This window comes from Echinops telfairi, unplaced genomic scaffold, assembly GCF_000313985.2.
Source record: "Echinops telfairi isolate 266 unplaced genomic scaffold, ASM31398v2 ScPeMD7_23;HRSCAF=83, whole genome shotgun sequence".
Taxonomy (NCBI): Eukaryota; Metazoa; Chordata; class Mammalia; order Afrosoricida; family Tenrecidae; genus Echinops; species Echinops telfairi.
The window spans coordinates 88,351,014-88,375,175 of NW_022103920.1; the positions used below are offsets into that span (position 1 = coordinate 88,351,014).

The 24,162-nt window shown below is 57.5% G+C and overlaps 1 protein-coding gene across 1 annotated transcript in view; it reads left to right on the top strand.

The window, feature by feature from the left end:
• The window catches only part of MINDY4 (MINDY lysine 48 deubiquitinase 4), a 154,470-nt gene that overhangs the window by 114,124 nt on the left and 16,184 nt on the right, over positions 1 to 24,162 (top strand). The window contains exons 14-16 of the mRNA XM_013004666.2: positions 14,213 to 14,276; positions 16,943 to 17,104; positions 23,660 to 23,840. Of these exons, the coding sequence (XP_012860120.2) occupies positions 14,213 to 14,276; positions 16,943 to 17,104; positions 23,660 to 23,840 (407 nt within the window). The remainder of the gene's footprint in view (positions 1 to 14,212; positions 14,277 to 16,942; positions 17,105 to 23,659; positions 23,841 to 24,162) is intronic.

Below are 24,162 nucleotides of genomic sequence, written 5' to 3' on the forward strand. Positions count from 1 at the left end.
AGGCCTAGTATTTACCCCGGGGAGCGTGGGGCCCGCACAGCAAGGCCTAGTCTGAGGGAGCAGGTGCGCAGGTTCTTGTCTTCCCAGCTGTTCAGATGGGGAGAGGAAGCCCAGAGAGATCAGCCGCTTGTCCCTAGGCGACAGACACTGCCAGAAGCTGGGGGGTCCTAACTCAGCGCAGGCAGCCTGGGCCCCACACGGTTCATGCTCATGGCTTGACTTTGGAGTTTCTTCCTCTTTACCACGGGGTTGGCAAGGGTGAGCCTGTACCAGTCCAACTCTGGACACGCTCCCTGCATCTCCACCAGCCTTTCCTTTGCCCTCAGTCATGGTGGCTGCCGGTGGAGGCCACGTTGGCATTGTGGGGATGTCCTTCCACCTTTGGTTGGTCCATGTGAGTCGACCTCCCCTTCGGTGAGAGCTTGCTGGAACGTTCATGTGGGCTGCTTGGAGGGAGAGCAGCCCCAGACTGCGGGGTGTGCAACCTAGATGATGTTTGCCCTTGGAAAAAGAGTCCCAACCGGAATTGTTCGAATTCAGGAGAAAATTTGGTTCATGGATCTGAGGGCACCAGCCTTGAGGCACCTGCCTGGCTATGGAATGAATGTGTGCCCCAAAATGTGTCTGGGAATCCTAACCCCCAATGTCTGTGGATATAATCCCATTTGGGAATTTCACTGCCATCAAGTAATTTCTGACTTGTAGTGACCTTATAAACCAAACCAAGCTCCCGCTGAGCTGCTGATGGTTTTGAACTGCCCACCACTCAGATCACAGCCCAGCTCAGAACTATGACACCACCAGGGCTCCCTAGGGAGCCTATAAGACAGAGTGAAACTGCCCTTGGGGTTTGGGAGGCTATAAATCGTTATGGAAGTAGGACGCTTCATCTTTCTCCCATGCAGTGGTTGGTGGTTTTGAACTGCTGACCTTGCAGTTAGCAGTCCACTGGTAACCCATTATGCCACCAGGGTTCCTTCATTTGGGAACAGGGGTTTCTCAGTTACGTTTATGAGGCCGTAGCAGTGCAGGGCGCGTCTTAAACCCACCCACTCCTGAGATAAAACTAAAGAGCAGATCCGCCCCAGAGATAAACCAAAACCCACTGTCACTGAGTCTGTTCTGACTCTGGGAAAGAGTACAACTGGCCCTTTGGGTTTCTGAGGTTGTACATCTTCTCAAGACCAGGAAGCCTCATCTTTCTCCCTAAGGGCAGACAGGTGGGGTCAAACTGCTGACCTCGTGGTCAGCATCACCGGGGCTCTGACCCAGAGACCAGCACACACCAGGGAGGGAAAGGTACAAGCCCCATGGAGGTCATCAAGGAGTCGAGGAATGCAGGGCCACAGATGCTAAAAGAGATCTTTCCCCAGAGCTGTGCCCTCAGTTCAGACTTTCTAGCCTCATCCAGGAGCCTTGGTGGCGCAGTGGCGAAGCTTTTGCTGCGAACTGAAAGCTCGGCGGTCCAAACCCATCCTCGGCTCCTTGGAGAGGGATGTGGTTGGCGCACTCCTTTAAAGATCTACGGCTCTGGAAGCCCTACGCGGCAGTTTTCCTGTCTTGAAGGATTCTTATGAGTTGGGATTGATCAACTGATCTTATCAGCGCCTGAAACTGAGAAAGTAGTTTCTCTTCTCTGAAACCACCCACTCGTGATATTTTCTCAGAGCTAAGGCTTGGGCTTCCGTGGACTTCTCTAGACACCTAGCCACCGACCACCCCACACTCCCACGGCCCTGCTGGAGGGCTTGTCCTAGATGCACCCACCGGGTGATGATGGTAGTCCTGGGGCTGAGAGAGCCACCTTCTTTCCGCCTGTCCTTGGGTGCTACTCCAAGACCAAACTCACTGCCATGGAGTAGATGCCCGCTCCTGGTGGCCCCACAGGACAGGGTGAATTTCCAAGACCGTAAGCTCTGAAGGGAGTTGAAAGCCATGCCTCTCTCCCCCTGAGAAGTGGCTGGTTTTGAACTGCTGACCTTGCTGAGCCATAGCCCAATGCATGGCCCCTGCTCACCACGGCCTTTTTTCCTGGGGATTTGGGCACATGGCTGTGGGTGGCGGCCGGCCTGGGGGCCTCTGGCTGGCCACTGTGAGAGGCCTGTCATCCAGGGGAGCCCAGGCAGGTGAGGGGTACGTCACACAGGAGCACCCGTGGGCTGGCAGCCTGCCAGCGGTGAGACTGGCCCATCTATGCCTCAGCTTCTGTATCTGTCACACCAGGGCTTGGACTCCTGGTTTTATAGCTCGCTGTTCAGCTGAGAAGCCCACCTCAGTTCTCTCCCCACTACCCGGAAGCAGGGCGTTCCTATGAAACCCTCCAGAAGCCGACATGGTATAAAGCCAAGAAGAAATCACCATTACTGTATGGGGGCAGGCGGAGAACCCTTGAGCACTTCCAGACTCCAAAGTAACCCACCAGTCCAGACCCAGCCACACACACAATCCAGAGTAAGCCTGGCACGTGGCAGAGCCACTCAACGACGCTCTGAAGGCTTAGAACCGATGCTGAGATCCTGAGGGCAGGCCCCGGGAAGGAGCTTGGCCCAGCCACCACTCTCTCTGTCGAGGGTGCACACTTTGAAGGCTCCGTGCAAAACAGTCGTTGACAGCGAGTTTCCACTCTCACCTTCCATTGGAAAAGTCAAAGTCCTCTTGGGATTTCTTGGGTTTAGCGGAAGCAGGTACCTCGCATAGGCCTATGATCCAAGCAAAGAGGCATCATCTAGCGCACTCTGGAAAAGCCAGGGTGTACCTGCAACCTGCGGAAGCCTGTGGGTGGGTGGGAGTCCATGACAGCGGTGTGAGGGTGCGTGCCTCGTGAGCGATGGGTGGGGTTGAAGATGGAGGGTTAGATGGTGGTTTTCCCTCAGCGCTAACGACTGGAAGTCTCAAGCAGGGTGTGAGCCACGTGGATTCTGAAGCCTTGGAGGTGCCGTAGGTTACACACGGGGCTGCGAACCACGAGGTCAGCGGTTTGAAACCACCAGTCGCTCTGAGGGAGAAAGAGCAGGCTTTCCACTCCCGTGAAGAGTGACCGTCTTGGAAACGCACAGGAGCAGTTCTGCCCCGTCCCACAGGGTGGCTGTGAGTCAGAAGCGACGGGAGGGCAGCGAGCTTGGCTTTGGGTGTCTCCTGGCCTGGCATCTGCCAGCTGTCCTGAGGCTCCCTTGTTTGCAGTTCCTCCTCACGGGGCAGATGTGTATGTTAACTTCCGATAATGCAGAGTCGATCCAGTTTAGAACCTACCCCACTTGGTTTCGATCCAGTTACCATAACAAAGAAAACCCACTTCTAAACGATGGCATTCATAGGTAGCTCCAAACTCACTCCCATTGAGTCTGTTCCAACCCACAGCGACCCCTAGGACAGGGTAGAACTGCCCCTGTGGGTTTCTGAGATGGTAGCGCTTCATGGGAGCAGAAAGCAGCTGGTGGTTTCAAACTTCTGACCGTGCCTCCTAGCAGCCCCGTGGGCATGTAACTTTCTCTGCCACCAGGGTTAAGGATGCCAACACAGACTGTAATGTGTGCAAGGGGCACAACTTGATCCACCACAGCGGTCCCTCTCCTTGCCAGGGCTTCTTGCCTCCAACCTGAGCATGGGCCGGGTCTCTCTTGTACTCTGACTCTTCCCAGCGTGGGGCCTGAGCCAGCGTGAGGCCCATGGACAGATGCAGACAGGACAGCACAGCCCAGTTGCTGCCTTGCCACCTCCCCACCCAGAGGTCTGGTGAGGAGAAGAGTCACAAAGCAAGCCACGGACACTTGCTTACCCTGCAGGGGTACAAAGCTTAGCACAGGCGTCTGCCCCACGCCCCCCAGATTTCAGGCCGTTCATTTTGTCTTCTCACATCTCCAGGTGCTTACAGTCCATCTCCCGCGGGCTTTCACGCTTGCCTAGCTGAGCTGCTTTCCAAGCCGCATGGCCTCGGTCTATGCTCAGCTCCCCCTCTGCCCCACCCCCACGGGCCGGGGGAGCTCCGAGCCAGGTCAGGGTGGTTCTGACTTCGGGGTGCTCTGGACCCCACAGAGCATGTGGCTGCCAGAGATCTGGTGGGCGAGCCGGAGACAGCCTGCAAAGAAAACACCTTTCATGCCCTAGAGTAGACACTTGGCTCTCAGCAACTCTGCCAACTCTGGCTGCTCTCTGACTACTGTCAAGCTGGCCCCAAATGGGCCATGATGTGCTAGTGACTGGCTGGAGTAATCTTTGAACTGCCAAGGCAAGGGGAGGGCGCCGGGCAACACCCCACCCTTGCGGCTCTGTTGCTGTTTGGAAGTCTCTCCAAGAGATTAATAACAGCAGCCACAGCAACAACACAAATGTTCATTGAGAACATGTCCCTGGAGGGAAAGCCCAGCATGAGGGTGGGTCATGCCACCAGGAAGTGACGGAAGGTGGTTCTGAACCAGCTGGTGCCCTTCACATATAGCCCAAGTCCAGGGCTTCAGGAGGGGTTGGATCCAGGCACTCAAACGTCTCTGGGACTCAGTTTCCCTCCTCTGTCTTTTGACTCGCCGTTCCTCGGTGTCAACCATGCTCTCCTCCCCCCAGGGTGGGCGCTGGCGACCCCAGGGGAAAGGGAGCCTTTTCTCCAGTAGCCCCTCAAACTATGCGTGCCAGATGCCCACCCCTGATGGCATATCCAGGCCCTGTGCTTTGACTAGCAGGCCTGGGGCTGTGCCCATGGTGGCCCACGCGGGCATGAGGGGCTGTCCCCAGAAGCGGTCAGCAACAATAGAGGCCTGCTGCTCTGGCTAGGAAAGGGGTGGGCTGGCGTTTGAGAAGCAGAAGAGCAGATGTGAGGTGGGCATTCGTCAGATCTGGGCCTGGGGCCCCCACCTTGGAGAGGAAGAAAGTGGTTCTAAAGCTCTGGGTTTAGCACACGCCAGTATAGCTCACTGAGTGGGGCCAGTCTAGAAGCATGGGGTGGATGGGTAGTTTGTGGGGTGAAGACATGAACAGGGGATGCTTCTTGTGGCAAGTCCATGGCCGTTGGTGGTCCCAGAAGTGCTGTCTTTATGGGAGGGGGCAGGGTTCTTATCAGCTTTCTCTCTCACCCGCTGTCACACCTGCCTTCCCTCCTCCCTCAGCCTCTAAGGACAGGACACAAGCAGAAGCACCAGGCCATGGTTCCTGCCTGGCACAGCCAACCACCGGCTTTGTGGCCCTGAAAAAATCCCTTCCTGTCTCAGGCCTGGTCTCCTCTTTACCACGAGGGTCGGCCCAGGTGGCCCAGGGCCTTCCCACCCCACAGGTTCAGTTCTTGTGCACACAGCTGGAAAGTGGGGGGATAGGTGCCCTCCAAGAACTTTCACCCAACTTTAAGCTTGACTCAGGTTAGCCCAGAGGCCCTGCCGCTCAAAAAAAAAAAAAAAAATTCTCAGCAGCCATGCCTAGAGATCAGGGTGAAGATTGGCGGGTAGAGAACAGAAGGGTTTGTGGGTCCTGATGTCAATGGGGGACCCCTCGTAGTGGGAACAACAGATCCCATTTTCCTTTCTGATTTTGGCTCAAGGCGCACACCAGCATCCTTCCCGGGACCTTCCTGCTCCTCGGAGCCCTGGGCCTCACGCCATGACCGGAGCCCTGGCCTGCGGGTCCCCAGCTGACTCAGAGGCTTCCCATGAAGCCCCGAACCCTGCAGAAGGCAGGGGCTGGAGATGGAGGAGAGGGAGATAGGGCTCTCAAGGCAGCTCTGAGCCCTTGGGGTCTTCTGGAGATCACTGCCCATTTCACAGATAAAAATACCGAGGCTCCCCGAAGTTCCAGGTGAGGTCACGGCCAAACCGACGCCACCACTCCAAGTCTCCTTCCCTGGGCTATGACCCCGGATGAGGGACAGGGATAGGCCGGCTGTGCCGGCTGACTTAGATGGAGACACCAAGCAAGAGGCCCATCTATGCTACATTCATTCCAGGCAGGGTGGGCTGGGCCAAAGCCAGGGACTCTGCCTGGGCCCAGGGCCCCATGTGGCTGAGCGGTCACACAATGTCCAGCCAACTCCAGGGCTGGCTGTGAGAGGGGACAGCCCTGGGCCACAGTGGGTGACTCCCTGGCAGAGCTAGGAGTGTTGCTCCTGACCCTCGCACTCCAATCCAGCCACCCAGGGACTCTCAATTCTTCCTCCGCGAGGGGGCTCAGGCGCCGGAGGAACAGGACAGGCCTCGGCATTCCTTCAGCTTTTGGGAAAGGTTTCTGTGCTCGCTCAGCCTCAGCTCCTTCAACCTTGGCAAAGAGGACGTGGGGATGGTGTCCGGCTTCTCCTGGCTCTAACTCCACATCTGTCCAAGGATGATCCCCTATCAGGAGCGGTGGAATTCAACTAGCTTCACAACTGTCCTCGGCCCTAATGACCATTTTAAGCATCAGATCAAACTTCATACCGAAAGGTAGTTTATTACTCCATGCAATTAATACTTAAATGAAAACCATAAACGAGGTACACAAAGCCAGATTATGTTAGAAGGAAACATTTAAAAATATTAATGAAAAAATCCTAACACACCCCCCCACCAGAAAACAACCAACAACAAGAAAACTATTATTTAAGATATTTCTATCTTGCTTCCTTCTTGGCGTCCTCACTCGGTAATAATATCCTTTGCTTTTATTACAAGCATGGTTCCGCCTAATTTTTTATTCCTATGGACAGGATGAACATTCCTACGGGCACTTAGAATACGTAACGCTGTTGCACAGGTGAACATAAAAGAAGAGTAATGCAGGTACATTTGTGATTTCCACATAGGTCAGTCAGCCCAGCCACCCACCTGACAGAATGCTGATTAGACGTGCCATTTTAACAAATGGCTCACTGAACTCAAGAGAAAATTAGGTGTTACTTCTGCTGAACCAGTGTGAGTTGGCTGAATGCCACCACTCCCCATAAGGCTAAGGTCAGACATGCTCCCCACTGCCCGGTCTTCTTTATCTTATTCTATAAGGACTAACTGAACTGTGCCACAGCGCTCTGCTCTGCCGAGTTTGATAATCTAGTAACGACTGTACAGAGCTCACAGACAAAACTCGCCACCATGGGAGTTTATTAAGGTGCTCTTACCATGGGTTGCAATTTAGTATCGGAAACATTACGAGTGCAGCACTTTCATCCCTAAGTGCTGTGTCTCAGCCATGTCCACAGGTAGCCCTCCCCCTCTGGTTCCTGGCACCTCAGCCACACGACAGCCTCTTGACCCCTGCTCTGCTCAGGTAAAGGATGCAGAGCTCCTTGGGCATGCCTAATAAATGGCATATCACTCTGCCAATGAGTTTCCTGCCGGGCAGCTTTACTGCTTCCTGGGGAGGGCAGTGTGTCTCCCTCGTACGCTGACTCTTGGTTCTGTAGCTGCCGCTGCTCAGCCTCTCCTGCCCTCCTCTGTGGTCACAGCTCTGCCTCCTGGATGGGAGAGGTTCAGTGCCAGGACCCCAGGGTCCAAAGGGCACGCTCCCCTCCTGGCCCTTCTTTCTTGATGGTCACGGGGTCCTCCCCCTCCTGATTCTGAGATGACGCCCTGCAGACCCAGGTGTCATTGTCATTGCTGTGAGGTGCCAAGTTCCAACAAGGGGCCCCCTGTACACCAGACGGAAACGCCGCCCGGCCCTGCGCCATCCTCACAACTTGAGCCCACAGTTGCTGCCGCTGTGACAGCCTGTCTTGTGGAAGGTCTTCCTCTTTTTCACGGCCCATCTCCTTGACCCAGCATGGTGCCCTCCCCCGGACTGATCTCTCCTGACCACATGCCCAAAGTACGTGAGAAAAAAAGGCTCACCATCTTTGCTGCTAAGGAACATTCTGGCTGTACCTCTTCCAGGAAAGATGTGTGTGGTTTTTTGGGTTGGGTTGTTTGTTTTGGCAGTCCATGGTCCAGAGGAGCTGTAAAACGAACCCACCCACCCACCCCCAGAGTCCGATCCCCTCTGCATGCTCGCTGTCATTTGCGGGGTTACAAAGTCTGTGGGCAGAAGGGCCATTCCAAGTCACTCAACCGCACCACCCCTGCCTCTGCATGGCAGCTTCTGGCAGCGGTTCTTCCAGGGCCTGCCTTCCGCACAGCTTCTTCTGGGCGTGTGTAGCAAGCCCACTTCATTAAGGGGCCCATTCGCTTGCACCAGAAGGCTAGAGAGAGCCCATCCTGGCACCAGGGGCCAGGGAGACACAACATAGCCCTGGCCCTCAAGGCCTTGCTGCCTGGAGGCTCAGGGCAGGCCCAGGAAAGGCAGTGGGCAGGTGTTCTGGGGATGAGAGCCCCAGATCTCAGGGCAGGACTCAGGAGCCAAGATGGGGCACGTTTGCCTCTGAGGTGAGAGAGGTATCTTTTCATGGAGCAGGTGACATTTAGTAGGACTACGGGGTGGGTGGGGTGGACAGGGTCTTGGCAAGCAGAACAGAGTATAAAGGGAGTAACTAAATAGGCCACGTGGGGCGTGGGGGTGGGGGAAGGTTGCAGGAAGGGCAGGATGCTGCTGACCCCTGGTGGGATATGAAGGTGGGTGGGGAGCCCAAAGGCACCCTGGAAAGGGTTTGGGGCAGCTGCTGAAGGGCTTGCTGCTTTTGTTTTCTAGTCCTTCCTCCAGGCAGGTCCCTGCCTTGTTTCTCCACCCTGCAAAGCCTTCCCCCTCTCTTCCCTGCCCCCCCCATCCTGTCCCATCCCATCCTAACCCTGCCTGCTCTCTGCCTGGACAGGGGACATGCCAGCAGCCACTCCCCTGGCCCTCGGAGCTCCCCGCAGATGGTGAGGTCCTGCCTCAGCCCTGTTCTTCATGCCAGTGCACCGTGGAGTGGCTATTGCCGGCTCCATCACCGTGCCTCCGAGACCGCCAGCAATGTGCTGACAGACACCCAGCACTAGGTGGCCGAGAGGCCCGGGGCACCCAGGTGCTCTGACTCACGGTCCCCTCTCTTCCTCCCTCCCTCCCTCCCTCCCTCTTGGCCTTCCTGGGGAAGCAATGGACATCTGCTTGACCCGATCGGCTACCCCTCCCGCCATGCCCCCCATCGCTTGCCCTCCATTCTCCTGCCAAGATAAGAACGGCCAAGTTGCAGGGTGGCATGACACCTGGATCACTGTGTGTGGGTGTGCGCATGTCTTGTGAACGCAGGGAAAGGGAAGCAACATTTGCCGAATGCCAAACACTTTGCGTAGCGCATCTCACTCTCCCTCACAGCCACTGAGAGCCGGTGCAGGCCCCACCACGGCCCGTGCCCACACAGCCAGCGGGAAAACGGAGGCTTAGGGACAGGAGCAGCCAATGAGACACTGGAACCGGGGGTCCAGGGCTCCAGAGCTCAGCTTGTCATCATTGTGTCCCAGCTGTCCTTGCTGCTGTTTCGGTCATCCTTCCAGGCCAGTGAGTCCTACCCCCGCCCCCCACGTCCAGTCCCCACCCCACCCACTGTCCCCAAAGGCTGTTATCTCCTGAGCACACTGCAGGTGCAGGGGAGGTTGGAGAGGCACAGATGGTGTACAGTTGAGGGGTGCTGGTGGCAGGGTGGTGGCAGGGTGGGGCCAAGCTGCCTCGGTGGGCATGTGGTACCTCTCGGGGCCCTACTGGCCGGGCCAAGGGTCAGGCTGGCCGGCTGGCTAGACCGTCCCAGTTAGTGATGGCTGTTTGGGGTTTTGTTGTTTTAAACATGAATCATGTACCAGGCACCTTTGTTCCGATCACAGACAGTCCCCTGGGACCCTCGCTCTAGCCCTCTGGTTTTATCAATAGGAAACCAGCTCAGAGGGTGGGCGGGACTGGCCTGAGGTCACGTAGCCGGTCAGAGGCTGAGCTGGCCATCCCTCCAGGCCTTCCAAACCTGCCCTGTGGAATGTTGATGTTGGATGAACAGCCTGACCGCATGGATACCCCCTCTCTTGTAGGAAGCACCCAGGTGCACCTGTGCAGACAGATGGAGTTAGGGGCCGACAACAGGGAGGGTGGGGCCCAGAGGGTCGGCTTGCTGTGTCATATTTGTCCTGAGGCGCCATCCTGGGGACTCTGCTGACTGCTTGTGTGACCAGGAAACTGCAGCACTCCCCCACGCCGGGCCTCAGTTTCCCCGTCCACAACATGCCTTGGCCTCTTGGCTCCAGGGACTCTCTGGCACTGCGGAGGCCCTTTGTCCCCCACGCTGAGGAGGCTGGGAGCAGGGATGGGTGCGGGGGGCAGGAAGGGCTAAACCCTTCTCTCAAGTCACTGCCTGGCCAAGAGGTTCACTCAGGCCCCCTCACTCTGTGCCCCCTGGAAGCTGGTTTCTAGGGAAAGCCCTGCTCTCCGAAGGAAGAAGACACCCCTTCCCTCATCCCCTCAGGCCTGCCCCTGTCTGCTCCTGCCAGCCCAGGCTGTGCTGCAGGCCAAGCTGTGTTCTCCCAGGGCTCTGAGCTGCAATGCCCCGCAGGACCCAGGGGGAGGCCACCTGCCCCACAGCTGGAATTGTTATCGGCTCCTGGGAGAGTCCCCATCATACCCTGTGTCTCCGAACCCTGGATGGATGTGAACCTCAGAACTAGGCCCATCCCTCTGGGGTTGCAGCCCTGCTCCCCATAGAGACGCCTGGGGTGGGGTGGGGGGTTGCTCAAGAGGGGCCGCAGGGCCTGGTGAAGGGGGACAAGGCTGGGGCCAGCCCTCCAGCACCTTCAGCCAGGGCAGCTGCCTTTCCCAGTCACGTACTGGGCTTGGAATGCAAGATTTCATGGAAAAGCCACGTTGGGGCTGCTCCTGTCACGGAAGCTGGGGCCCAGGAGGCCAGGGGCCTGCTTGCTGTCACGGAGCCATCCTGGCCAGACTTGGGCCTCCTAATGACCAGGCGGGCAGGCGCCAACTTGGCTTCTCCTGGGCAGAGCAGGGGCCACGCTCCTCACTCAAGGACTGCACGCCCTGCTCTCCGGGGAAATCCCTCCGCCGGAGGCCCGAGCACCTCGATTTGCCAAAGCCGTAAATCTCCGAGGCGAGGCTTTCAGCGGCCCCTTGGCATCTCCCGAGCGTCTCTCGATGAGAACTGCAGCTGTGAGTCCCTTTCAAGAAGCGAGCCCACTCCTGCATTTCCCATCGTGTTTGCACCTAAGGATGCCATCACTGTTTCCTCCCATTGTCTCCCTGGCCGGCCGGCCGGGTTCCTTCGCTTGCTCCCGGCTGACTGACGCAGGCCCCTGCCGCCCGGCGAACACGAGGCTGTGGGATCAGGAAGAGCTGAGGACTTCTGAGAGCTGCTGGGTGGCCCGTGGCCAGCGATGCTTATCGCTGCCCCAAGGCGCCTTTGAGGTTATTTTCTTCTCTCTGAAGATGCTTGGATAGGCCTCCGGGAGCATTTCCATCAATTCTTCAATCTGAGGCCCCCGCCAGTTGAATACCGCACCATTAGTCACCCCCAGCTGTCCCCTTCCCCTGCCCTGCCCCAGGACTGAGCCCAGAGGACCCCTGAGGATCCCCACCCCGGCTATCAGCCTGACCCCTGCGATGGCCACCTCACTGGACTTCTCGCATGGACCACAGCCCTCCATCTGGCCACGGATATTAAAAACCCACAAGAAAGCATTTTCCCCATGAGGGTCAGGGAGCTGGAGTCTCTACAGCCGCCTGAGAAGGGGGGCAGAGGGGGGACGGCATGGTGTGCGTCTCAGGTTAGCAGGCTCACGGCAGGATCTGAGATTAAAAGCATACATCAAGACCACCTTTCTCTTCTCTTTCACAACGAGCAAACATGAAAGACGCAATTACAAGTCCTTCCCAGCCCTGGGCCACCGGGGATGTGGCGAGGATAGCAGTAAGGATCCCCAACCTTGCACAGAGCTGGGGGGCAACGGGGGTGGGGGAGAGGCAGGGAGCACGGCTCTGAAAGTCAGCTTCTTCTCTCTTTCCCGAACTGGTTCCCACCTCCACGAAACAGGGAGTCATGCCCATTCCGCGAGGCCATTGGGGGGTTGAGATCTCTACCCCCCTGACCGACCACCGAGCCTGTCTGCCCTTGCCTGGTCCTGCCGTGGTGGCTCCTGTGTTGCTGTGATACCAGAAGCCAGGTCGCTGGTATTTCAGATACCGGCAGGGTCGCCGGTGGCGAACAGGCTTCAGCAGAGCTTCCAGGCTAAGTCCAGACTGGGAAGGAGGAAGGTGGGGGTCTGCTTCTGAGGGACAAGCCCCGAGGGCCTAAGGTATAGCAGCGGGACCACATCTGATAAGAGCTAAAGGCCCTCCTGGTGCCAGGTACTTGCAGGTCACCCGCTGCGGTTGCTTTGACCTCAAGGGCATGGATGGAGCCAAGCCACCAGGATCTTCCCGTGGCTGCCAGGGTGTGACTCCACACCAGAAGGAACAGCTGCAGACACCCCTCAATAACTGGGGGGGCGTGGCATGTCCCTGTGATCAGGGGAGCGCAGTCCCTGGACAAGGACCTCGTGCTGGGGGAAGTGGACGTGCAGTGGACCAAGAGGAAGGCCCTCCACAAGACGGGTGGACACCCCAGGCGCAGGGGTGACCATGAGGACCGCACGGGGCCGGGCCTGTGTCGTCGGGTTGTGTGCGTGGTCAGTCACGGTGGGTCCGAGCTGACTCTGTGCCACCCGGCAGCAGCACCAGGCATGTGTGCTAGCCAGGGCGGTCCCTTCTCTGTCCCGAGCCTGCTGTTTGCCCCTGGAAAGATTCCCGGTCTTGGGAACCTCAATACAGGGTGGTGGTGGTGGTGACAAGTTGCAATCAATCAACCTGATGATAGTTCCTCCTCCTCCGTCTTTCAAAGTCTTGCAGGGGGGCTGATTCGCTGCTGGTGCACCTCACCCCGGATCTGTCGGCGGCGGGGGGGTTGCGCATTGCTGTGGGGTTGAATCTATGTGATCTCAGCCATGCCAGCCCTTACTCCGTTTCCTCAGAAGCAGCAGCTAGCTCCGCAGGCACAGGGCTCCTTTAAAGTGTTGCCGTCTTCTTGAGGACCGCGGCACACCTCGCTCGAGCCTTGGTGTGGTTACTCGCCTCTCAGGCACGTGGATGCTGGGTAACGCACCGGGAAGACCCCAGAAGCCTCGATGCGTTTGAATTTCGGAGCTGGCAAAGGGCCCGCAGCGGTACTGTGGCCTGCCGGAGGAACAAGCCTGTCCGGGAGGAAGTACAGCCAGCACGCGTCTTAGGAGGGAGCGTGGGGAGAGTCTCTTGTTGTGGTCAGGAGAGGCCAGTCCACAAGGAAACAGAGGGTCCACAAGAAAAAGTAAAAGAGGAAGACCTTCCCGGGATGGATGGACGCAGGGGCTGGAACAAGGGGCCCAAGCGTAGCAACAGATTTGAGGGGGCACAGGGCTGGGCAGCGTTCCGATCTGTTGTCGTCCGGAAGGATGCTGAGTGCATGATAGCGAGGCTACTAGGTTAAGTGGATTGGCGAAGAGGGCCTAGCAATCTACTATGGCACTGAGCCAGTGACGACTCTATGGGTCCCCACGGATCTCTGGTCAATCCGCCCCCCACCCCACCCCACCCCCGTCCTGGGATGACTACAGGGTGGCCTTCTCTCCCACGGGGAGTGGGGCCTGGCTCTACGGTCTCGAGCAATCCAAACAAAATGAACAGTGTACCGAGTTGCAATGGTCACAGTAACACGATGGTAGGGGAAGTGTTGGAAGTTCAGGGAAGGCTTTTGGATTCCTGGTGTCATCCCTTCTCATGTGACAGGGCCACCCCCGAGCCCTAGGAATCCTTCCTAAGTGGCAAACCTGCTCCAATGGGGTGGGGTCACAGTGGTAGCTCAGGGCGGGGAGCACAGGCCTCAGACTGCCCCCTGCCTGCAGCTCCATTGCCCCATGGGTACTGTGCCTGGAACAAAGGCTGCCCCTTTACAACCCAGGAGTCTTTTGAGACCCTTGCTCTCATTGAGAAGACTTGGAAGTAGAGGCCCAAAGATGGGAGGGGCTGCACCGATCCCCACCAGTCTCCACTAGCTGAGTCAGCTGGGGTGTGACTGCCAGACATTGTCCCTGCCCGCCCCCACATCAGGGTCCCCTCTTTAGGGTCTGCAGAGGGCCTGACAAATTAGGCGTGGAGGCTGCAGAAACCAATGGGGGCTGCAGAAACCCAGAGTTGGACCCCAGGTGCTCTGGGCAGGGGACTCCTCTCTGGAGGCTACAGACTCAGAACCCCCAGGTGCCCTCCAAATCCAGGACCCAAGGGTCACCCAGAAATAGGCCAGCCCATCTGGAACCAGGCAGAAAAATGCTAACACAGCCTCTTCCATGCCTTCCAGAGTTCGCCAGGACTTCGACGTCCCCACCAACCATCTGATTGGGGCCCACGGATACTGCACTCAGGTACGGGCACCATGGCCAGGCCAGGTGGTTGGCCTTCCCTTTCACCTCCCTCTGCCCTTTTCCTGGCTCCCAGCCAGGCCAGCCTTTCCAAGCAGTTGCCATATGCCTGGCTTGGCTTCCCTGGCAGGGAGAACCAGGAAGAATCCAGCCACGCCTTCCTTTCTGCAATGGGTGCTGCACCCAGCCAGGGCTGGAAGCTGTGCAGCCCCAAGTGCAGGAAGCAGGCCGGGGAGTTCCGGCCATGGCAAGATGGTGGCGGTGGTAGTGGTGGCCCTCCCGGCTGCACGGTGGCCGAGTATTCCCAGTCCCTTTGTAGGTGGGCCCCCAAGGGGCCTTGCCAGGCGCCCATCCTCGAGCTCCCGTTCACTTAGCTCACACCAGGGACGGGCCCTGTTCTAGCAGCAGGACCAGGAGCCAACACCCCATGCCTACCCCAGGCTCAGTCCTCTCCCGAGATGGCAAGGCCTCCCAAAGTGGCCCCCACGGACCCCCGGCAACCCTCACCCTTGGCTGTTGAGTTGATGCTGCCCCCTGTGACTGCCAGTCACTCTGCAGAGCTATCCTCCAGAGCATTGCTTGGCTGAAATGGTACTCAAGTCGGTTGCCAGGCCTTTCCTGGGTGGATTTGAACCGCCAACTTGCTGGTTAGCACCAGAAAGCAAACCATTTGTGCCCCACCACCACCCAGAGGCCTCTTCAGGGACTGGCAGGCATTAGGGGTGGGGCAGGGAAAAATGTGTAGCACGCACAGGCTGGACCCCACTGCTCACCCTGCTGGGCTTCATTGTCCTGTGAGCCCTGGCTCACCCGAGAGCCCCGTGATGCCAGCTGGGCTGAAGGGTGAGTGGCCACCCTCTGACTGCCCAGCTCACGGGGCTCTCACTGTGCATGGCAGCCTCCCCTGTGGGAGCACCCCTTTCTGTTATGGGAGACTGGTGGGCAGCTGAGTGAGTCCGTGGCAGGACCGCTCGGGGCAGCTTCTTTTCCCCTTTTCTAGAGGCATCTGGGCTAGACCCATGTATCTGAAAGGTTGCTGTGCACACAGATGCCCTGAGGGTCTTGCTGCTGAGCTGGTTGTGATGTAGTGAGCTGGGCTGAGGCTGGGGGTCTACCTTTCTCACCAGGTTCCCCATGAGGGTGGAGCCTTGTCCCTGTCCCTGCATTAAATTCTGAGTCGTGAGGATCTGACTTGCCCCAGACCTCTGCATCCAGGCCAGGGAGGGGCTCATAGCTTGCTCTCCCCACCCTTGAGCGCAGGTTTTATTCTGAGAGCGGGGCTTGAGTCCTTTCTGTCCCTGAAAGCCAGATTGGGGGTGGTCTCTCGCATACCTCAAAAAGGTTCTCTACCTTGCTCAGCACCAACTGCCCCCAGAATGTCAGTATCTCTGAGCAAACATTTCCTCCAAATTATTTTCTCATTTCCTCTGCCAGGGACACAATGGGACCCACCTCCAAAATCCCCCTCCCACGGCAGTCCTTTCTTGGGGCCCCTTTACTGTCACTGGAGCAGGGGTGTTGGTGTCCAAGGGTCTATTTGCCCTGGTCTATTTCCTCACAGCCAGGGAAAAACATGCCCATAAACTCCACCAGCCTCCGGAGTGAATACTGGGGAAAGGGTGACCGCGGCTGTCCCCATGAGCCCTGTCACACACAGCATCTGAGACTGGTCAGTTCTGCTCCATGCTAGCTGTGTGCGTAGCTTGAGGAGTCCTGACATTCCCCATTCATGCTAGGAGACTGGGCCCCCAGATGCCCAGCTGAAGGGCCCTTCCAGCCCCACCTGTCCACTCCTGACACAGGAGGTACTGGGTAGTAAAGGGGTCCACAAGAAAGCAGGCCTGGCGTTCTCATGTCTATGGGTCAGGGGCTGGCTGCCTGCTCGCAGGTGAGGTCTGAGTCATGGGGAGCCGTGGCACCCAGTGCCACTCCTCAGTGGGGGTGGAGGGGGGCTGCATCAGCAGCTCAGACCGGTCATGGGCTTTCCAGACACACACCCCTCTCTGCCCACGCTATTCCTGCCTCCTGAAATGCTGTCCTCTGCTCTCCGTCCCCTGTCCCCAGTCTCTGGTGAAGTCCCTGTGAGCGAGGCCCAGGGTTCAGTTAATGGCATTGTCCCCTTGTCAGTTTCCTGGTTTGGACAATGTGTTCGTGTTATGTAAGATGTTATCAATGGGGGAAGCTGGGGGAGGGTACGTGGGAACTCACTGTACTATTTTTACTCCTTCTTAGCACTCTAAAATTGCTCCAAAATTAAAACTTTGCCTACTGTGCGTGCACACACACACACACACACACACACACACACACACACACACCCCGGTCCTCAGATCCCCTTCCTTACACAGCTGCTCGGACTGGGTGGTGAGGTGATGAGGTGTGTGCCCCTCCAAACCCCAGAGCACCCCACACACACAGACTGGCACCCCCCTCCACACACCAGTGTTGGTGTTGGCTGTGGGGCACAGGCCTGCTCCCTGATACCCGTTCTGGGCTGGTGAGATCCCAGAGGACCCTCTAGAGCGGCGCCGGCGGCATCCTTTCAAGGCTGCTGGGAAAATTGAGGTCGCAGGCTCCTCTGATTCTAACCCTGCGTTCCTTCCTCCTCCACCCTCTCACGCCCCACCAAGCCCTTGTACCCGATCCTGAGACCTTTCTCTCACCCACAGGAACTTGTCAACCTGCTCCTGACCGGCAGAGCCGTGTCCAATGTGTTCAACGACGTGGTGCAGCTGGACTCTGGGGACGGGCACGTCACGCTGCTCAAAGGCATCGCCGCCCGCAGCGACGTGGGCTTCTTGTCTCTGTTTGAACACTACAGTGTGTGCCAGGTACCCGACCCCAGGCTGAGGGCCCGGGCCTGCAAGGCTAACCTTGGGCACCCCAAGCCAGGCAGCACCAGAGCCCAACTCTGACCCACAGAGCATTTGGAAAGCAGAGTTGCACTGCCACCCAGCCTGGGCACGTAATTCGGACCCGGAACCAGCTGGTCCCACTCTGGAAAAGCTCCTCTACAAGGGGCTTCCAGGAACTTGGAGTATGTGGTGGGTCACGGTGGCTGCAACTGCCATGCCCTAGTGTGTGTGTGTGTGTGTGTGTGTGTGTGTGTGTGAACATGTATATATGTATATGACTGGGTTTGCTTGTGTGTATAGGCACATATGCATGTGTATGTGAACATGTATGTATGTGACTGTGTGTATGCTTGTGCATGTATGTGAACATGTGTGTATGATTATGACTTTGCTTGTGTGTGTATGCATGTGTGTGAACATGTCTGTATGTATGTGATTGTGTGTATGGACTTGTAGGCATGTGTGTGAACAGGTCTGTATGTATATGACTGTATGTGTGTGTGATGTGTACATGTGAGTAAGCACGTGTGTGAGTGTGGATCATGTGTGGGAGCGTTGGGCAGTGGGGTCTTCTCCAGGGGCAGGGGATGCGAGGCCATAGGTCCCACTTGGTCTGTGGGCTGCAGTGCCATCTCGACTTATGTTTGCCCTGCAGCCAGGATATGGGGAGGGCAGGGCCCCTAGGGAAGCTGGCCCACTGGGGACTGGGTGACTGTTTCCTGGAGGACATGGTCAGCTGGCCAGGGGAGCCCTGGGACCTTCAGTACTTGTCCCTATCCACACCTGTCCACACTGAACCGCTGAGCCTGGGCTGTGCCTTTCCCAGACTCTGGGCTCCTGGGAGCTGCTGTTCTGTGGTTGCTCCAATGGAATGGACTCTCCTGTGAGGAGAGCAAGTCCTTCCGGATTCCTGGGGTGTGGGGCGCCCATGGATGGCCACAGGTTGATACTTGCTCCCCCCCTTCACTGGTGGGCCCAGCAAGGTGGCCCCATCCTGAGATCTCCTCCATGAGAGCAAGGCCGGTAGGAAAGCTGGAGAGGCGGGCCCCTCCCGGATGCTCTGGTGTCTGCAGGGAGCCCAGGAACACAGCCACGCGGCTGGTGGGAATCTCCCGAGCTCCCGGCCTCAGACCCTGGGTGGGTTCCAAAAGTATCCAGCCCTGAGATTCCTCAGGTTGAGGGAGATAACCTTGGCCAGGCGCATGGAATCCAAGGCTCACTTCAAGCCCTGGCCTCAGTCTTGGGTGGAGTGTGTTGGTGAAGAAGTGAACTGTTTGTATTTGGCCCCTTGAGGGTGATTGTTGGGAAAACCACGTAGGTGGTTTTCTACACCCTAGGATGCAGAAGAAAGTCAAGTTCTTCCATGTCCTCTGTCTCTGGGGGAACCCCAAGGATCCAGGTGGGACTCCTTTTCCTGTTAATGATAATGGGATGTGGGGTGGGGGGTGGCAGCAAAGGGGCTCCTCTCCTTTGCAATAGGGAGCTTCTGACAGAAGGTGCCCGAGTAGTTACCTCTGCTCTCACGAGTTCAAGCAGGGCCCTGCAGCTCAGACAAGGAGTGCTTCTGCCCCATTAAGGTCTCTTGCTGACCCTTCTGCCCGCCAAGTCCTCTTGGATGGAGAGAGAATCCCAGGGGTGTCGGTGCCCAAGCCTGGACTTGGAGTCAGAGATGGCCCCATGTGGGTGTCTCCCCGGGTAGCACACAGGACTGCAGGACAGCAAGATGCCAACTGCCTGGCTGTTCTTATATGGCTGGGCCTCCTACCCCTTCAGGAGGCTGAGCTGGACTGCCTCTGTCTGGCAGCTTGCCTCCACTTCTCACTGCTGCTCCTGTAGCGAACGGGTATGGGGGCATGAGGGGCGGTAGGGCCTGCCTGCTGGAGAGCTTGCCAGATACCCCACATCCTGGCATACCTGGGGGAGGCAGAGGCTGGCTGTGTTCTCTGGGCTCCCCATAGGCCCTCAACGACTGATCTGACCTTGTTCATCAGGCTCCCACCACACCCCTACACCCTAGAGCTAGCCGCTGGATCAGGCTGGTTGCTCTGGGTCTGGTATGGGGCCTGTCAGGCCCAGGAGGGGTAGGGTATGGTTGAGGATCCCGCACTTCCTCCATCACGGCCACCTTCCTGAGAGCGCCCCAGGAAGGCCGAGCTTGACCATGAGCATCTAAACCCTCCACCCTCTCCTCTGCTCCTCCTTCCCCACTCAGCTTGGGGGACCGTCCACCTCCTCCCACAAACCAGGAGCACATCTGTCCTGGCACTAGGGTGCTCAGTCATTCCGTCATTCCAACCTGAATGGTTTCTCAAGTTTGCCTCTTTCCCACGTCTGACCTAAGTCACCCGTGTAGCTGGTCCCCTGCTTCTGCCCTCACCCCCTTCCTACCCTGCATCTTCCCCAAAGCCTGTGTGGTCTGGTGAAACACAGAGGCCAGGGTCTATCTATTCTCTGCTAAGCCCCCCCGGCCCCCCACCATGGGTTTCCAGTTCTCTAGGACGAAAGCCCAAGGCTCTTCCCCGGCCCACAGGCACCCCCAAGACCTTCCCTCACTCTCTGCTCGCTCCTCAGTTCATGCCACTTTCCCTCTAGGGCTATGGGCCTCCACCCTGCTTGTCCACGCCTAGGTTTGTCCAGACCCCAGGGCCTTTGCACATGCTGTTCCCTCCCCCTGAAGTCCTAGTTTGTCTCAAAGGTTGCACCCTTACTTCCTAAGAGGGGCCTTTCCTATCCTAACTGCACTGTCTTTTGAGGTGATCTCTTATGTCTCCCTAGCCCCCAACGCACCTAGTCGTTCTCAATCATAATATCCCTATTCGCTCCTTCAGAGCCACTCTTTAATCTTAAGTACCACATCTCCTTGTTCTTAAGACACAAACATTTCATTCAACATTTATGAAACACTAAGTAAGTGCATATATGTGTACATGTATATACATACACACACTGATCTCAAAACCTTCCCCCTTACTTCCGCATCGTCTTTACGTGAGCGTTCCGTGGCTTCCTCTGCAGTGACCTTCCTCACTGCATGGCACTAATGGTCTTCCTCCCTCTGTGGCTTCAGTGACCTTCCTCGTGTTGCACAGCCACCACCTCTCTCTGGGTTCCGTGTTTTGTCACCCGCAGGACTACAGTGGGTGGTGTGTCAGCGTCTAACTGGCAGCTTGCTCAGTGACATACAAACCTGCGGGGCGTGGCATCTGCTGGCGCCTTCGACTCAGTGGCTGTCTTTCCCCTTCATGGTTGATGTTTGCATGATGGAACCATGTTATCTGTAGAGAGGACAGACTGTCCCTGCAGGGCGTCCGAGGCTGATTCTATTCCATGCAGGCCTCCACCCTGGCCGGGCCCCCAAGTGGTTCAGGTGGTGAACTTGCTCAGCTGCTAAGTGAAAATTAGAGGCTCGGGTGCAATCAGAGGCACCTGAGCAGAAATAGCTGGCAGTCGACTAATAAAAATCCAGCCACTCAGGAAATCCAAGGGAGCAGAGCTCTCCTCGGACAGGCGTGGGGTCACTGGGAGTCAGGGCTGACCCGACAGCAGCTGGATTTTAGAAATCTGGCAGTCAGCCTACGGCTGGCTTTGGGGTTTTCACCACTTCCCAGCCCCAGAGAATGATATGGATTGCTGTCATGGATTGAATCGTGCCCGCCCAAATTGCATGTCAACTTGGCTAGGCCGTGGTTCCCACTGTTACGTAGTTGGCCTCTGGCTTGTGATCTGATGTAATTGCCCTCCATTTGGGGATGTGTTGTAGACCCTAACCCCTATAGGCGAATGAGGCCAGATTATGGTGGGGTACATCCTGAATCACCACCTTACAAGAGGGCGTGACTCAGGTTACACCCCTACCGACGCTCTCCCCTCACTTAAGACACTGCCCTGGCTTGAGCCGCACCCTTTATCTTAGGAGAGATGAAGGGAGAGAGGAGTGAGCAGGGAGTAGAGGGGCCTCACTACCACCAAGGAAGACACACAGGGAAGAGAACATACCCTTGGGACTTGGAGTCTTTGTGCTGAGAACCTCCTAGACCCAGGCCAAGTCATACGGAGATCTCTGTGGAGCCAGCAGAGGCTGAGGGAACAGGGACCTCCCCCCAGAGGCAACAGCGAGAGGAGGCCTTTCTCTAGAGCCACTGCCTGGACTCTGACTTCTAGCTTCGTTCACTCACTCACTCACTCACTCACTCACTCACTCACTCTCTCATTCTCTCCCATCAAGTCAATTCTGACTCACAAGGACCCTACAGGACAGACTAGAGCCACCCCTGCAGGGTTCTGAGACCGGAACTCTCTGCTGGAGTAGAAACCTTCCTCTTTCTCCCTAGCGGTGGCTGGCGGTTTCGAACCGGCGACTTTATGGTTAAGCAGCAGCGCAAAGCGTAACCCACTACGCGACCTGGGTTCCTGCTGTGAGAAAGTACATGGTTGTTTGTTCTTCCAGCAGCACTAGATAACTGAGATGGTCACTGTTTAAAAGCAAGTCCCTGACTGTGTTCTGAGTTGACCCCCCAGGAGAAAGCCTTGGATTGTGATGGAGGCAACGTGCCCCACCCAGCCCCACGCCTGGAGCCTCCAACCCAAGCATCCGAAGGAAGCAAAGCTCCTTGCTGGAAGGGGTCTCCTGGAGGAGGAAGCCCGTTCATAAACTCTCCGGGCAGCCTGCGGGCCCTTCATCTCTCCAGCCTTGTGTGGGTGGCAAGCTGCCCTTTGGTCCCTCAGCTGGAAAATTCGGGGCGGCTGATTAGGCAAATACCCACGCCCCACTTGGCTTCCAGGCTCTTTTTCCTGCACCAAACGAGCCCCGGGGTCCCCAGTCACGGAGGCGTCCTGTTCCAGGCGATGCCCGCATCAGAAAAGCCTCTTGTGAGCATGGAACAGAAGCCAAGTTTTCCCTGGGGGGCCTGGGCACGTCCAGCCATGTCCTTTCAGACATCTAATTCCCCCACGTCCTACTGGGGAGCCAGGTTTCCAGGCTCCTCCATCATCGCAGGGGCCTCTGGAGATAGGGCGCAGCCCTGGACACTACAGATCGGAACATTAGGGACCACAGTGGGTGCAGGGCTTGGCCAGGGCCACGCAGTGCCAACACCACCCTGGGCATGACAGGGAGGGGGCACTTGGACCACGAGAGAATGATGAGCCTCCTCCCGTGTCTCCCCTGTGGGCGGAGCGGATTTTAGGACCTTCTGACCCTCTGTCCAAATCCTCCCCAGCGCAGAGAGAGCCCTAAGAGGCCTTCTCCTCTGTGACGGGTTCCAGTCAAAGACAAAAGCAAAACAAAACCTATGCCCTTCTCCCCACTGGAAAAATAATTCCCATTCTTTCTTTAATCCATGGGCTGAGGCTGCAAATACCTGAGCATGCAAGCATCTCACTGGGGCTGGTGGGGATTAGGCCCGGAAGCAGCCTGGCCCACGGCACGTACATCGCTGAATAAAGCAGGGCCTGGGTGGGGAGAGTGCTGGGAGCAGGAGGGTGCAGAAGGCAGGCCGGCCCCAGCCAAGCTCCCAAGCCCAAGCCCAAGCCGGAGGCCAAGTGCTCTCGACACACTGAGAGTCCTGAGGCTGGCACCGTGAGCAGCCAGCTCTCCAAACATCTCTTTACCTGCAGGAAGCCCCTGCTTGAAGCTTTCCCAAGGAATCCGTCACTCGCACAACTTTCCTGTAGGCATTGACTTGTCCTCACTGCTCTGTCCCCCTTTCCCGTTAGCCCTACAGTCACCTGAACTTTGGAAACACCACCCTGGCACAGCAACATCCCCCCACAAATAGCCAACCCACAGATACTTGCTCTGAAGCACTCCTACCTTCTCCCCAGAGCCCCAAGTCCTCCTTGCCCTTCAAGGAACAGTTCTAGGTCAAGTTCTACTTTACCCACAAGTACCGCCATCCCCCGAATCAGTTTTTGTCTCCACTCTACTCTCGGTACTAAGGATAGAGTCTCATGTGCAACATGCAGGTAAATGTGCCACCGCGAGGCGGAATGATGCACTGTGGGCGGTCAAGAGACCGTGCCTGCTGGGAGATGGAGGAGGAGCACCATGATGTTCCCCAATGGGGTAATGCATTGGGCAAGTCGGGCGGTGCTCTGGCACAGTGGACAGCAAGCTCAAGGCCTGCAGGCTCCAGTGTTGGAGTGAGTCTGAGGACTTTGGGAACGGCTCCGGGTGGGGAGAGCAGAGGAAGGGCTAGTCAGGAAATCACAGTGATGGAGCCAGTGAGGCGAAGAGGGAGTTTTCAGAGGCCATGCTGACCGCCCTGGGGATGTGGGAGAGGAAGAACAGGATCAGGTTGGCTTTCTCTGTCTGCACATCACAGACATCCCCCCACCCCCCCACCCCCCGTGCCCAGCAGAGGCTGAGCCGTTTGGGACCATGGGCTATTTTAGGGGTCCCCCCCCCCCGACATAACACACACGGGCCATGGTCCACACTGATGGCCTCTCCGAGTCCTCTCTGCCCTGGCCCCTTTCTCTAGGCACGTCCCATGACATCTGGCATCTCTGTCCACACCTCCACCCGTGCAGGTCGGCTGCTTCCTGAAGACCCCGAAGTTCCCCATCTGGGTGGTGTGCAGCGAGAGCCATTTCAGCGTCCTCTTCGGCCTACAGCCCGAGCTTCTGCGGGACTGGCGGGCCGAGCGGCTCTTTGATCTGTACTATTACGACGGCCTCGCCAACCAGCAGGAGCAGATCCGGCTGACCATCGGTGGGCGCCTCCTGGGTCAGGGCTGGCCGGGGCCGTGGAGGGCAAATGCCAGCTGGGTTCCCTGGAGCCGGGCTCTTTGCAATGGAGGGAGTTCTGAGTGGACAGTGACGTCGAACCCACATGGGGACGATCCCTGAAGACTAGGCTATTCTTGGGGACTAGGGAGTCATGGAAGGTTTGGGGAGCAGGGGAGCATATAGAGGACCACTTGGGCTCTGAAGGAGGTGCTGGGGCTGTGCTGGAGACTGGAGGAGGCTGTGTTCCTGGGGCAGGTGGGGAGGGGGTAGTGTCAGGGAGCCTGGACTGAGGGTAGATCCCGGGG